Raw genomic sequence first — 14357 nt, 5'->3', positions numbered from 1 at the left:
GCCTTCAACGGGTGACCTTTTTTTTTATGGAACATTGGATTTTATAAAGAACAGTTTTTATTGTGCCACTACTTGTGACTCTTTTGATTAAAATACCTTGCACCTGACTGCTCCGCTGTTTGGGTTTTTCGAGTTGTTTGCTCCCCCTTGTGTTGAAGACGGACTGTGGGCCAATTTGGCCTAACAGAAACAAGCTAATTTTGACAAAACTCACAAATTTTGACATAAAGCTGTCGCTTAGGATCAGGTTTTTTTTTTTCAGCCATCTTGAAACAGATGTATTTAGCAAACCTACAATGGACACACTTTTTTTGCATCACATTTGTCTTGTAATCAACAGCTGCATGTTACTGCCGGCCATGTTTTATGCGTCAATCGTATTGAAGAAGAGGTTCCTACTCTTTCCTTTACCCCAACTCCATTACATGATCACAGCAATGCTTCATTCACCATGTTGTCCTTTCATACTATTTACATCTGTCGTGACCAACTCTCCGCTTCATCAATTTTGATTAAATTGATTTACTTTTTAATATGTGAAAATAGTTTGAAGAAATGAAACGTAGTTTTTAAGTTTATGCTGCAAACCTCAATCTGACCCTGGCTATTATTTGTAGAATGTCACTTAGATTGAAGTACGACACGTCAAAAGAAATAATAGTTCCAAGAGAAGAGATTTAATATTAGACGTAAGTGTCACCGCCCTGTTAGAAGGAAACTTTGTGGGAGTTTTTAATGAGTTCCATTGTGACCAAAGGAATAAAATAGAAAATGTCAACGCCCTACGTGCAGCTGCTTTCTTGCTGTTGGGAAGAAACAATCAATACATTTGTTTGAATCTCCAGGTCAGGTTCCTTGTTATTGTGAAGGAGGAGCTATTGCTACTCTTTGTTTGAGCTGTTTGTGATAATATTATGTTTTTGTGAAACATATTTATGGGTGGTGAAGTTAATGAAACATATATAACCCTTGAAGGACATGTAGAGTTGGACAAATACAGGCATATTTTTTTTGCAGTCATGCTAGCAGCGTATGTTTGTATTGTCGTCTCTAACCTGACCATTGTGTATCTCATATGGACGCACAGAAACCTCCATGAGCCCATGTACATTTTCATCGCCGCTTTGCTTCTGAACTCTCTTGTTTTCAGCACCAACATCTATCCAAAACTACTTTCGGATTTTCTATCTGAGAAACAGACTGTATTGTATTCAGCTTGTTATTTTCAGTTTTTTCTCTTTTATTCTCTTAGCGGCTCAGAGTTTTTACTGCTGGCAGCTATGGCCTACGATCGTTATGTGTCTATATGTAAACCTTTACAATACGCAACAATAATGGGGAGGAGCACGGTTAGTATTTTCCTGAGTTTGGCTTGGCTGGTGCCTGCCAGTGTGACCGGTGTGCAGGTGGTACTCAGTTCCAACATTAAACTGTGTACATTGAATTTGGATGGGATCTTGTGTAACAATTCAATTTACAAAATGTACTGTGTAAGCTCAAAGGTGCACATTGTGTTTGGGGCTCTCTCTGTGGCTTTCACTGCTATTTTTCCCCTGATTTTCATAGTTTTTAGTTACACCAGAATATTGATCATATCCTATCGCAGCTGTAAAGAAGTCAGAAAGAAAGCTGCTCAGACCTGCTTGCCCCACTTGTTAGTGTTGATCAGTTTCTCTTGTTTGTGTGCGTTTGATGTCATCATAGTCCGACTGGGATCTGACCTTACAAAGTTAATACGTTTAATAATGACTTTACAGACAGTTTTGTATCATCCTCTATTAAACCCAGTCATATACGGTTTAAAAATGAAGGAAATATCTAAACAATTGAAAAGGTTGTTCTCTCAAGCTAAAGTAATACACTCCTAAAGTTTATTATGTCAACGTGAAATTATTTGACACATTCTTATACATTTGTATTGTTATGCAAAATAAGTAAATGTGCTATGATTTACAAAAACCTTTTTATGAAGAGCAATGTTGTCTAACTAATGTAAATTTTCTGGTTAAATTTTGCATAGCTTCTTTCTTAAGTTTGTGTTGGGAAAAAAAAACCTATGGTTGAAATACACAAAAGTGTAAAAACATGAACATAAATAAAAATCTGATCCGGAGAAAGTGAGTTAAAGTTGGCCTAAAGTATAAAGTAAATTAAAGAGAAAGAACTGTAGAGTGTCTTAAAATAATTAACATTACCAGACTCTTTTGACTTTTGAATTAAAGCCATTTTTTCTTCATTAAAAACCTCTAACTATGTTGTTTTTATGTCAATGATGTATTCCTGCTCAAGCATGATTATATATAATACATAAATTTAATTCCACTTAATACTTGACTACTGGTTCAATAAAGCTATACTGATGAAGCCTACATATTACAGGTTAACTGTGTTTTCACTGCTTTAATATCTGAGATAAGTCAGAGAAAACTGCGACAGCAGTATGTATGTATGTCCATTATGTCCATACATAATGGACATTATGTATCACGTTGGGAGTTTTTATTGTGTTTCAGATTCCGAGGCGGTGTTTGACGTAAATTTTACATGTATAAATCGTGTGCACACAGAAATGACAGGTATCTCAGGTATCAAATGCATATCAAATGCATGGTTAAAGGGCTGCTCAGGTGAACCTACAAAGAAACTTGGTACTTTCAACTTTCACTTAAAATTAATCAAATACTCAAACCAACAACTCCAGAACAGTCATGCAGACGAGTCACTAAAAGTCACTACAATGTGGTCATATTCCGTTTGACGAATGCCAGCCACTAAAGGCAGCTTGTCCTTTTCAATACAGCACTAACTTTAAATTGAATTTAGCAAAAATATCTGCATTTTGACTGATCACACAATTGCACTAATGGAACAAGCTAATTTTGACAAAACTCACAAATTTTGACATAAAGCTGTCGCTTAGGATCAGGTTTTTTTTTTCAGCCATCTTGAAACAGATGTATTTAGCAAACCTACAATGGACACACTTTTTTTGCATCACATTTGTCTTGTAATCAACAGCTGCATGTTACTGCCGGCCATGTTTTATGCGTCAATCGTATTGAAGAAGAGGTTCCTACTCTTTCCTTTACCCCAACTCCATTACATAATCACAGCAATGCTTCATTCACCATGTTGTCCTTTCATACTATTTACATCTGTCGTGACCAACTCTCTGCTTCATCAATTTTGATTAAATTGATTTACTTTTTAATATGTGAAAATAGTTTGAAGAAATGAAACGTAATTTTTAAGTTTATGTTGCAAACCTCAATCTGACCCTGGCTTTTATTTGTAGAATGTCACTTAGATTGAGGTACGACACGTCGAAAGAAACAATAGTTCCCAAGAGAAGAGATTTAATATTAGACGTAAGTGTCACCGCCCTGTTAGAAGGAAACTTTGTGGGAGTTTTTAATGAGTTCCATTGTGACCAAAGGAATAAAATAGAAAATGTCAACGCCCTACGTGCAGCTGCTTTCTTGCTGTTGGGAAGAAACAATCAATACATTTGTTTAAATCTCCAGGTCAGGTTCCTTGTTATTGTGAAGGAGGAGCTATTGCTACTCTTTGTTTGAGCTATTTGTGATAATATTATGTCTTTGTGAAACATATTTATGGGTGGTGAAGTTAATGAAACATATATAACCCTTGAAGGACATGTAGAGTTGGACAAATACAGATATATTTATTTTGCAGTCATGCTGGCAGCGTATGTTTGAATATTGATCATATCCTATCGCAGCTCTAAAGAAGTCAGAAAGAAAGCTGCTCAGACCTGCTCGCCCCACTTGTTAGTGTTGATCAGTTTCTTCTGTTTGTGTGCGTTTGATGTCATCATAGTCCGACTGGGATCTGACCTTACAAAGTAAATACATTTAATAATGACACTACAGGCAGTTTTGTATCATCCTCTATTAAACCCAGTAATATATGGTTTAAAAATGAAGGAGATATTAAAACAACTGAAAAGGTTATTTCATCAAACTAAAGCTCAATAGTGACAGAGTTGATGTATTGATCTTAGACTACAATCTGACACTTATTGTTAGTATTCCTAACTTTTTTTAAGTTAATATCAAAATTTTAAGATGTACATGTGTACTTTAAGTGAAGTATATGTGAATTTTCCAAAAGGCTGACAAAAACAACAGTAACATACATTTGTTTAACCAGAGAATCTTGAAGACCATCAATCTCATGTTGAACTTTTTATGATTCGCTCAAGTTCCTAATATTATGCTTTTGGTCTTTGAATTAAACAAACATTAACCAAATTTGGTTGATGTTGGATTCTTGCTCCAGAACACATGTACATGTAGCTGTGCACAAACTTGGAAATGGTAAATGGACCGAACTTGTATAGCTCATTTCCAGTCATTTTGACCACTCAAAGAACTTTACACTAGAGTCACATTCACCCATTCACACACACATTCATACACCAATACGCAGACCAGTAGGCAATTTAGGGTTAAATGCCTTGCTCAGAGGCACATCGACATATGGCAGGAGGAAGCTGGAATGGAACCTAAAACCTTCCGATTGCAAGACGACAACTCTGCCACACAGCCACAGTCGCCCCTGTCATCTTAAGCCCGATAAAGTGACAAAACGATAAAAAGTAAGACAAAAGCAATCAGTGGAAGTCGGTTTGGAACATACATGAAGTTTAAATGATAACATCCTCAACGGTATGGACATTAACGTCTACCACAATGATTCATGGTGCAGTCCCCGACCCCTAACAACATAGTTCACTAAACATAAGAAGGCGTTTAAAAAGGTCAACCACACAATGGACTTCTTAATTTTATGATGACCCAATATGAACACACACAAAAAAATCTTGTTGAAATAAAGGCCTAATTTCCAGAGTATTCTCAGTTGAACTGGGTAAACCAGTCCCACGCTATGAATAGTGTGTTCGATTTAGGCCAGAGAATTCAAATTTACTTATTAGAAAACACATAAGTAACATTTCTTTAAGTCTGCTTTATCTTAGATGTTGTGAGTTTGAATTATTTAAATTGGCTAATTAATGCAAGACAGTTGAAGAACTGGAACAGCATTGAAGGCCTCCAGAGGTATGATCCTTGTAGGATAAAGCAAACTGATAAAAATGTTTGCGCAAACTGAGACCATGAAGTCTGTAGTCTTGTGTTTGTGCAAGGCCTCTTAGCAATTTGTCTAACCGAATGAACATCGGAAAACATTTATGGACGAGGTAAATATTACCTACATAACGCTAACTGGTTATGTAGAAATGAACAAACTGAAGTATTTGTATTTTACTGTGATTTTGATGGTTTATATTTTAACATTCTTCAGTAATGGAACTATCGTTTATATTATCTGTTTTCACAAAAACCTCCATGAACCGATGTACATCTTCATTGCTGCTTTGCTATTTAACTCTTTTGTTTACACCACAAACGTTTACCCAAAGCTTATGATCGACTTTTTATCTGAAAGGCAGATCATAAACTATTCTGCCTGCATTTTCCAGTTGTTTGTCTTTTATTCTGTAGCTTGTTCTGAATTCTTCCTGTTAGCACTCATGGCTTTTGACAGATACGTGTCAATATGTAAACCTCTAAGGTATCCGACTATCATGAGAAAACCTACGGTGACATCTCTCCTGGTTCTGGCCTGGGTTGTGCCCTCCTGCTACCTTACAGGAGAAGCAATACTGATCAGTGAACTTCAATTATGTCGTTCAGATTTGGATGGAATATTCTGTAACAATGGCATTTTTGCTCTTCACTGTGCAAAATCCAGACCACTTACAATATTTGGGATTGTTTCATTGATAAGTCTTGTAATGATTCCTGTGCTGTTCACAATTTTTACATATGCAAAGATTTTAATTACCTGTTATAAAAGTTCAAAAGCATTTAGAAGAAAGGCTGCTGAGACGTGTGTGCCGCATCTGCTGGTTTTAATCAACTTCACCTATTTGTCTACATACGATGTGGTCATAGCTCGAGTGGAGTCAGATTTTCCTAAATCCGCTCGCTTCATCATGACTATGCAGTTACTCGTTTTTCAACCTTTGTTTAATCCATTTATATATGGCTTAAAAATGAAAGAAATCTCTAAACATTTAAAAAAGTTGCTCTCTTTGTCCAAGATCTAAGAATTATGTAATTATGTGAATGTAACATCTCTGCCTGTGATTATTTCTGAAATGAAATTCTTCTTTTTTGTTGTTGTAAATATAAGAAATGTTTTACCTTAAGACATTTGAAATTCAATAAACTTGTATATAATTGTATCATAGCTGTTGTTGTGATGTTTTCTTGCTTTTTGTTTTGGTAAATTAATATTTTATAACAATTTTCCACAATTTTTGCTCTAAAAATGACAGAATATATATATGTAAGTGCACAGCATCAGGGTCCTTGTCGTGCAGGTCGTACTGAGCTCCAATATTAAACTCTGCACATCAAAATTTCAAGGAGATTTTTTTTGCAACAACAGAATTTCACTGTTTACATTCAGAGGTGCACATATTATTTGGTGCCGTGGCACTGGTTATGATTTTATTCTTCCCTCTGATTTTCACAGTTTTTAGTTACACCAGAATATTGATCATATCCTATCGCAGCTCTAAAGAAGTCAGAAAGAAAGCTGCTCAGACCTGCTCACTTGTTAGTGTTGATCAATTTCTCCTGTTTGTGTGCGTTTGATGTCATCATAGTCCGACTGGGATCTGACCTTACAAAGTAAATACATTTAATAATGACACTACAGGCAGTTTTGTATCATCCTCTATTAAACCCAGTAATATATGGTTTAAAAATGAAGGAGATATTAAAACAACTGAAAAGGTTATTTCATCAAACTAAAGCTCAATAGTGACAGAGTTGATGTATTGATCTTAGACTACAATCTGACACTTATTGTTAGTATTCCTAACTTTTTTTAAGTTAATATCAAAATTTTAAGATGTACATGTGTACTTTAAGTGAAGTATATGTGAATTTTCCAAAAGGCTGACAAAAACAACAGTAACATACATTTGTTTAACCAGAGAATCTTGAAGACCATCAATCTCATGTTGAACGTATTTATAATTCGCCCAAGAGCCTAATATTATGCTTTTGGTCTTTGAATTAAACAAACATTAACCAAATTTGGTTGATGTTGGATTCTTGCTCCAGAACAGTTTTGAATACATGTAGCTGTGCACAAACTTGGAAAGTCATCGTAAGCCCGATAAAGTGTCAAAACGATAAAAAGTAAGACAAAAGCAATCAGTGGAAGTCGGTTTGGAACATACATGAAGTTTAAATGATAACATCCTCAACGGTATCGACATCAACGTCTACTACAATAATTCATGGTGCAGTCCCCGACCCCTAACAACATAGTTCACTAAACATAAGAAGGCATTTAAAAAGGTCAACCTCACAATGGACTTCTTAATTTTATGATGACCCAATATGAACACACACAAAAATAAATTTTGTTGAAATAAAGGCCTAATTTCCAGAGTATTCTCAGTTGAACTGGGTAAACCAGTCCCACGCTATGAATAGTGTGTTCGATTTAGGCCAGAGAATTCAAATTTACTTATTAGAAAACACATAAGTAACATTTCTTTAAGTCTGCTTTATCTTAGATGTTGTGAGTTTGAATTATTTAAATTGGCTAATTAATGCAAGACAGTTGAAGAACTGGAACAGCATTGAAGGCCTCCAGAGGTATGATCCTTGTAGGATAAAGCAAACTGATAAAAATGTTTGTGCAAACTGAGACCATGCAGTCTGTAGTCTTGTGTTTGTAAAAGTCTTATTAGCAATTTGTCTAACCGAATGAACATCGGAAAACATTTATGGACGAGGTAAATATTACCTACATAACGCTAACTGGTTATGTAGAAATGAACAAGCTGAAGTATTTGTATTTTACTGTGATTTTGATGGTTTATATTTTAACATTCTTCAGTAATGGAACTATCGTTTATATTATCTGTTTTCACAAAAACCTCCATGAACCGATGTACATCTTCATTGCTGCTTTGCTATTTAACTCTTTTGTTTACAGCACGACTGTTTACCCAAAGCTTATGATCGACTTTTTATCTGAAAGGCAGATCATAAACTATTCTGCCTGCATTTTTCAGTTGTTTATTTTTTATTCTGTAGCTGGTACTGAATTCTTCCTGTTAGCAGTCATGGCTCTTGACAGATACGTGTCAATATGTAAACCTCTCAGGTATCCGACTATCATGAGAAAACCTACGGTGACATCTCTCCTGGTTCTGGCCTGGGTTGTGCCCTCCTGTTACCTTGAAGGAGAAGCAATACTGATCAGCAAAGTTCAATTATGTCGTTTAGATTTGGATGGAATATTCTGTAACAATGACATTTTTGCCCTTCACTGTGCAAAATCCAGACCACTTACAATATTTGGGATTGTTTCATTGATAAGTCTTGTAATGATTCCTGTGCTGTTCACAATTTTTACATACGCAAAGATTTTAATTACCTGTTATAAAAGTTCAAAAGCATTTAGAAGAAAGGCTGCTGAGACGTGTGTGCCGCATCTGCTGGTTTTAATCAACTTCACCTATTTGTCTACATACGAAGTGGTCATAGCTCGAGTGGAGTCAGATTTTTCTAAATCTGCTCGCTTCATCATGACAATGCAGTTACTCGTGTTTCAACCTTTGTTTAATCCTTTTATATATGGCTTAAAAATGAAGGAAATTTCTAAACGTTTAAAAATTTTGCTCTCTTTCTACAAACTCTAAGAATTACGTATCTCTGCGAATGTAGCTTATTATTTCTGAGGTGAAATCCTACTTTTTTTTTGTAAATATAAGAAATGTTTTACATTAAGACATTTGAAATGCAGTAAACTTGTATGTAATTGTATCAAAGCTGTTGTTGTGATGTTTTCTTGCCTTTGTTTTGGTAAATTTATTTTCCACAACTTTTGCTCTAAAAATGACAGAACATATGTAAGTGAACAGCAGCAGCTTGCTGTGCAGGCCATACTGAGCTCCAATATCAAACTCAGCATCTCAAATTGTCAAGGAGTGTTTTGCAACAACTGATATAATATTGATCACAAAACACTATTTATAAAAAATATCAACTTTTTCCTACACAATCCTAACAAACGTTTTTAATGGTGAAAAAAATAAAGGGTTTCTCTTCACAATATTTAGTAATTTATTTATTAATCTATTTGTATGATTTGTCCTTTAAATTGCCTTTTATATTATTTTTCGGTTTCAGGAAATGATTGAGGGATGAAGATACTGATGTCTGGTTCTCTAGGTTCTGACAGGTCTGCGGTTCCTCTCCTGATCCATTCTGTCTGATATCAAACTAGGCCACTGAATACCACCGACATGTTTTTTAATGCCCCTATTAAACGCCACTGTGATTTTTTTTAGCCGGGAATGTTCGTCTTCCCTCTACTGTGTATTTTCGCCAGAGATTTTGCTTCTCAGGATGGTGTGTAGTATATCGGGTGGACATTTTGAAAAGTTCATAGCAGCTCACCGCAGCTGCGCAGTGTCCGTCTCTAAGTTGTCATGACAACAGCGTCAGTTACTCGGGTTGGGGGTTGACGGCTCCTATTGAGGTCAATTTAGCTGACTTTAATATTTTGTAATAATGTTTTTGTCATTATTATTACACTTGTTGTTGAGATGTGTGTGATAGGTGTGTCTATCAAACATTTCAAGCAATACGGAATAAATCGCGTCAATAAGGGGCAGAGACAACGACAACCAGCTGTCATTTTAGGCTAGCTTAAGCTAACCTGAATATTTACAACTCTCTTGTTGAAACACTGACATTACTTACCGTCTGTCTTTCACCCACTTTGAAAAGCTTTTCCTCGTCTCTCCAACATCTTCATTCCTCCTCCTCTTCCATTTTCTGTTTTGTACCCCAGAGTTTTTTTTCTGCCGAGCCATTTTTAGCTCCCTGTTGTCGAAAAAAAAAAAACCCGCGTTCTAAAAGGGGCGCGTGCCCAGGCTAGAGGACCGGAGGAGCTAGCGGCTAGCCGCTAGCCTAATCAGTGCTGTTCCTCTGTTGTTGATTATTTCATACACAAACAGCTACATAACATACTGACTAGTGCAGCAGTGTGCCTGCTGTGCAGGTAGTACTGAGCTACAATATGAGGCTCTGTATATCAATTTTTTTGTTGGCTGTCAAAGTAAAAATGGAAATTGTATGTTCGGCCTCAGTTATCGAGAAATGCCTGCCTGCTAGAAACGCTCGACTAAACAACAGAGAGGATGTCATGCCTTCATCATGTCACACATGATGATGGATGCCTCATCATGTGTGACATAATCATGACATAATAATTATGTACAAATTGAGGTAAAGTGCAATTAGGTCAACAAGCAGATTGTTGACCTAAGATTGTTGTCAACAAGCTAGCCTTCTTGACAATTGTCTTCGTCAGTGCACACAGGCAAAAAGATGAATTGGAATTGTATTTGAAATTGAGCTTCAATTCTGCTGTTAAACCCAATTTCTGTTAAAAAAGAATGTAATAAACAATATCCAAGTAATTGTTTTTTGGAAATGTAGTAGATGAATGTGTATTCATACCCCAAGACCATTTACAGTTGAAGCCAAATTTATTCACACAGTCATTCAGGTTCAAAATCACTTTTTAATTTTGTCAACGTGAGTTTTCTGACTAGTTAATATTGACGTTACAGAGCGGTCCAGCCAAAGCATAAGGGCTAATGGAGTAAAATGGAGGGGTGTAAAGATTAGGGCGATGCCAACAAGGACTTCCAATCTTTTGATGCTCATCACCAAACAAATGGTTTAAAATCTGCAAATAAAATTCTGTTATAATTGATGCTTTCATTGTTTTGCATTGTCCAATTAGATTTTTTTCTGTTGCGTCCCTGCCCATTCTACCACAATGCTCAGATATCTGTACCTGGATGTGTCTTATGATTGTGTACAATTCCATTAAAACTTAGGAAATTTCTTGCATTTGTTTTGATGTCGTGACATACCGGACATTTAACACACAAAGGAATGAAATCCAGCCTTAGTCCCAAGATGCACCTGAAGTGTCCACTTCCACAGTGGACACACCCAGGTAAAAAAAGGACATTTGATTACCCTTTTGTTATGCTAAAAAATCTTAGCATTTGTCAATAATGACTCACTGGTGGAAGTGAGAGCGTTGCACAACACAAATTATCATCCGACCAGAAGACAGTGGGCTAAATAGTGCAACATAACAAAGCTCGGGGAATTTTAAGATACTCTAATCACTAGGTGAATAATTATTCAGATGATAATGTAGTGCATCACATTTACTGTAAGGAGTGTGGGAAGACAATTTTGAATTGAAACTCTGAAAAACCTCAGTGCCTCTAAAACACGACATGAACCAACTCTATCTTTGATTTAAAAAAAAAAAAATTCTACAGGTTGGCATGAATTAAATGTCACACTCAAATATGATGAATTGCTTATATTAAATATCCCGTGTTGTGTATGTTTCTAAGTCAGATTTTTTGTCAACTATCACACGCCGACGGTGTGTAATGGTTGACGGTTTATGTCTGGCTGGCTGACGCTGAGTGCTTGACGTGTAGAAAAATTATACCTCAGTGCAGGACGTCCTCAAGCGACGAGATCCTGCGAGGAATGAAGAGATAAATAATGAAAGCAAGTCGACTCACCAACAGTTTAAGTCGAGGTAAAGAAGAGAAAACGTCGTTTTCGAGCTCTGGACTGAATATTTCTGTTTAAACTGAATAATTGAGAGACAAACACATTGATGGATGAGTTCAATGAGACGCTCATAACTCTGACTGGATACGTGGAGATGAATAAATACAGATACCTTTATTTTTTTGTTTTTTTTACAGTGTATGTTTTGATCATCTGCAGTAACGGTACCATTGTGTATCTCATCTGGACTCACAAAAACCTCCACGAGCCGATGTACATCTTCATCGGTGCTTTATTGTTCAACAGCGTCATTTACAGCTCCACTTTTTACCCGAAGCTGTTGACAGACTTCCTCTCTGACAAACAGGTCATTCCGTACTCTGGTTGTATTTTTCAATATTTTGTGTTTTATTCCGTAGGTGGATCAGAGTTCTTACTGTTGGCGGTCATGGCTTTTGATAGATACGTGTCGATATGCAAACCTCTGAGATATCCAACCATCATGAGGAAAACTACGGTGAAACATCTCCTGGTTTTTGCTTGGCTTTTCCCTTCCCTTCATGTTGTCTTGCAAGCAGCACTGAGTACTAAATCTAAGATATGTGACCACAATTTGGAAGCAATATTTTGCAACAACACTATTTACGCACTTCAGTGCATGAGATCAAGGACAGTGACTATAATCGGGGTTGTTATTTTATTCGATGTCGCGGTGCTCCCGGTGCTTTTCACAGTTTTTACATATGCAAAGATTTTTATAATGGCTTATCAAAGTAATACAACATCTAAGAGAAAGGCGGCTAAGACCTGCGTTCCACACTTGTTGGTTTTGATCAGTTTCTCATATCTGTGCGTGTATGATGTAATCTTAGCTCGAGTGGAGTCGCATCTTCCAAAAGCTGCACGCTTTGTGATGATGCTGCAGTTGTTTCTGTATCATCCGCTGCTTAATCCCATAATATACGGGCTCAAAATGAAGGAAATTTCTAAGCATCTGAAAACGTTGTTTTGTTCTACCAAAGTCTAGCTGGGCTTTTGTTGAATTGTTTTCACATTTTCACCAATGCTGTTTGTCTTATATTAGTAACTGGAGAGTACTGCGTGAAGGCAGTGGCTCCCAAAGTGTTTGTTTTGTTGCAACCTGAAGTGTGAAATAAACTTCAGTGGCGTTTGAAAACAAAATATGTGTTTAGGTTTATGTCTGGATCAACAATGTGTGTGTTGATTTTTTTTTTCTTTTGTGGTCGGGATTTTATTGTAATTCGTAGGGGGACCCAAGAAGAAAATCTTCGGGAATCACTGCATTAAGGTCTGGAAGCAAACCGGCCCATGTGTGTCTTTTTTTTTTTTCTCTCAGTTTGTGTTTCTTTGTATACTAGTTTGATTTGCTCTAGGTGGGATATTTGCTAAGTTCACTACTGGATACTTTTCTTATGCTGTGATTGATATCAATTATTACCTTGTATGGTTACAGAGATAAATAAAGCTGAACCTTTCCACCAGGCTTTTTTCAGAGCATTCAGTAAAAGCTAAATTATGACAGCATGACTAGAAATTTGGACGCCAGAGAATTCACCGGTAGGGTTTTCTTTTTTGCCTCCCGCTCCCCCCCAAAAAAATAAAATAAAAATAATTGAAGAGACAGTGCTGAACCACAGGCTCCGTTAGAGCCGCTAACGTGAGGGGCTGACTGTTAGCTGTGGCTCTGTGACACAAACATAAAACCCTCCAGTAAGTAAATACTAAAAGGAAAAGACATGCAAACCTTTTACTTACATTCACTGTTCGATAGGAAGAAACAAATTAACAAAAAAGATCAGACTTTGGCTGGATCATAATAAGTTGCTTTATTTAACAAAACTCCTACACAGTTTTTCATAGATTTAAGCTTTTTGTGTCAAAGGTAGCAAAACATCTCATTCATATTTAGCTCTTTAACTTTTAGTTAATTAGAAGAGTTTGAAACGGGGTTAGGATTAGGGTTAGGGCCGAGCAAGTCTACCCAACTCAGAGTCTGGGAGCCGAGAACAGAAAGCTGCCTTTATTTCTCACTGTCTTCAATGCAGAGCCTTTAAAGCCACAAAATAAATGTGAATATTTTTCTATATAAGCCCTGGTGCTGTAAATGTTACATTTAAATGATGATACTCCTCAGATATTCATCTCTATCTACCTGTTGGTTCTCAGTCACCCAGGACAAAATAAGTGGCTTAAAAATAAAGGGACTTAACAAGTTATAATTTAAACAGCACATGACTTGTATTGGGAGCCATTTCAATAGATCACTGTTTATGAGGAATTTTATTAAGGAGTTACTCAAAGCTTTTTTATTTAGAACCTTAAAGTTTTGTAAAGTGCAATAGAGATTAGATCAGTGAAAAATACTGATATAGAAGCAACATTTTAATTTTAGGTTTTATTTTTCAATAGTTTGCTTACTAAGAAAAACACATTTGATGTGCATTACTAGTCATTTTGGTCCTGCAGCTTGAATGTGGTTTTAAAACTTTTTAAATCTCATTTTACTTTACATTTCACTGTAACGATCCCCCCAAAATCAGTCTTAAGAAACCTTCCTGTTTATGGTCCCCCCCGCCCTCGATAATGAGATGGGTGACTTGGGTGACTCTATAAGGGTCATGACCCCACTGAAAAGCCCCATTGCATTTTTATTAATCA

At 36.3% G+C, this 14357-nt stretch overlaps 4 protein-coding genes across 4 annotated transcripts; all 4 read left to right on the top strand.

The window, feature by feature from the left end:
- The first annotated feature begins 935 nt into the window (after positions 1-935).
- LOC129379205 (olfactory receptor 11A1-like) lies at positions 936-3998 on the top strand. Its single transcript, XM_055059863.1, has 2 exons — positions 936-1834; positions 3971-3998. The coding sequence occupies exons 1-2, from the start codon at positions 936-938 to the stop codon at positions 3996-3998; spliced, it is 927 nt and encodes a 308-aa protein (XP_054915838.1).
- A 1217-nt stretch (positions 3999-5215) lies between these two features.
- LOC129379204 (olfactory receptor 13C2-like) lies at positions 5216-6136 on the top strand. Its single transcript, XM_055059862.1, has one exon. It carries the CDS (start codon positions 5216-5218, stop codon positions 6134-6136), a length of 921 nt encoding a protein of 306 aa, XP_054915837.1.
- A 1701-nt stretch (positions 6137-7837) lies between these two features.
- Positions 7838-8758, top strand: LOC129379192 (olfactory receptor 13C2-like). Its single transcript, XM_055059841.1, has one exon. It carries the CDS (start codon positions 7838-7840, stop codon positions 8756-8758), a length of 921 nt encoding a protein of 306 aa, XP_054915816.1.
- A 3026-nt stretch (positions 8759-11784) lies between these two features.
- Positions 11785-12705, top strand: LOC129379264 (olfactory receptor 11A1-like). Its single transcript, XM_055059963.1, has one exon. The coding sequence runs from the start codon at positions 11785-11787 to the stop codon at positions 12703-12705; it is 921 nt and encodes a 306-aa protein (XP_054915938.1).
- The last annotated feature ends 1652 nt before the right edge of the window (positions 12706-14357 follow it).

This window comes from Poeciliopsis prolifica, unplaced genomic scaffold (assembly GCF_027474105.1).
Source record: "Poeciliopsis prolifica strain line A6 unplaced genomic scaffold, Auburn_PproV2 SCAFFOLD056, whole genome shotgun sequence".
Classification (NCBI taxonomy): Eukaryota; Metazoa; Chordata; class Actinopteri; order Cyprinodontiformes; family Poeciliidae; genus Poeciliopsis; species Poeciliopsis prolifica.
This window is presented reverse-complemented; position numbering and strand designations above follow the sequence as displayed.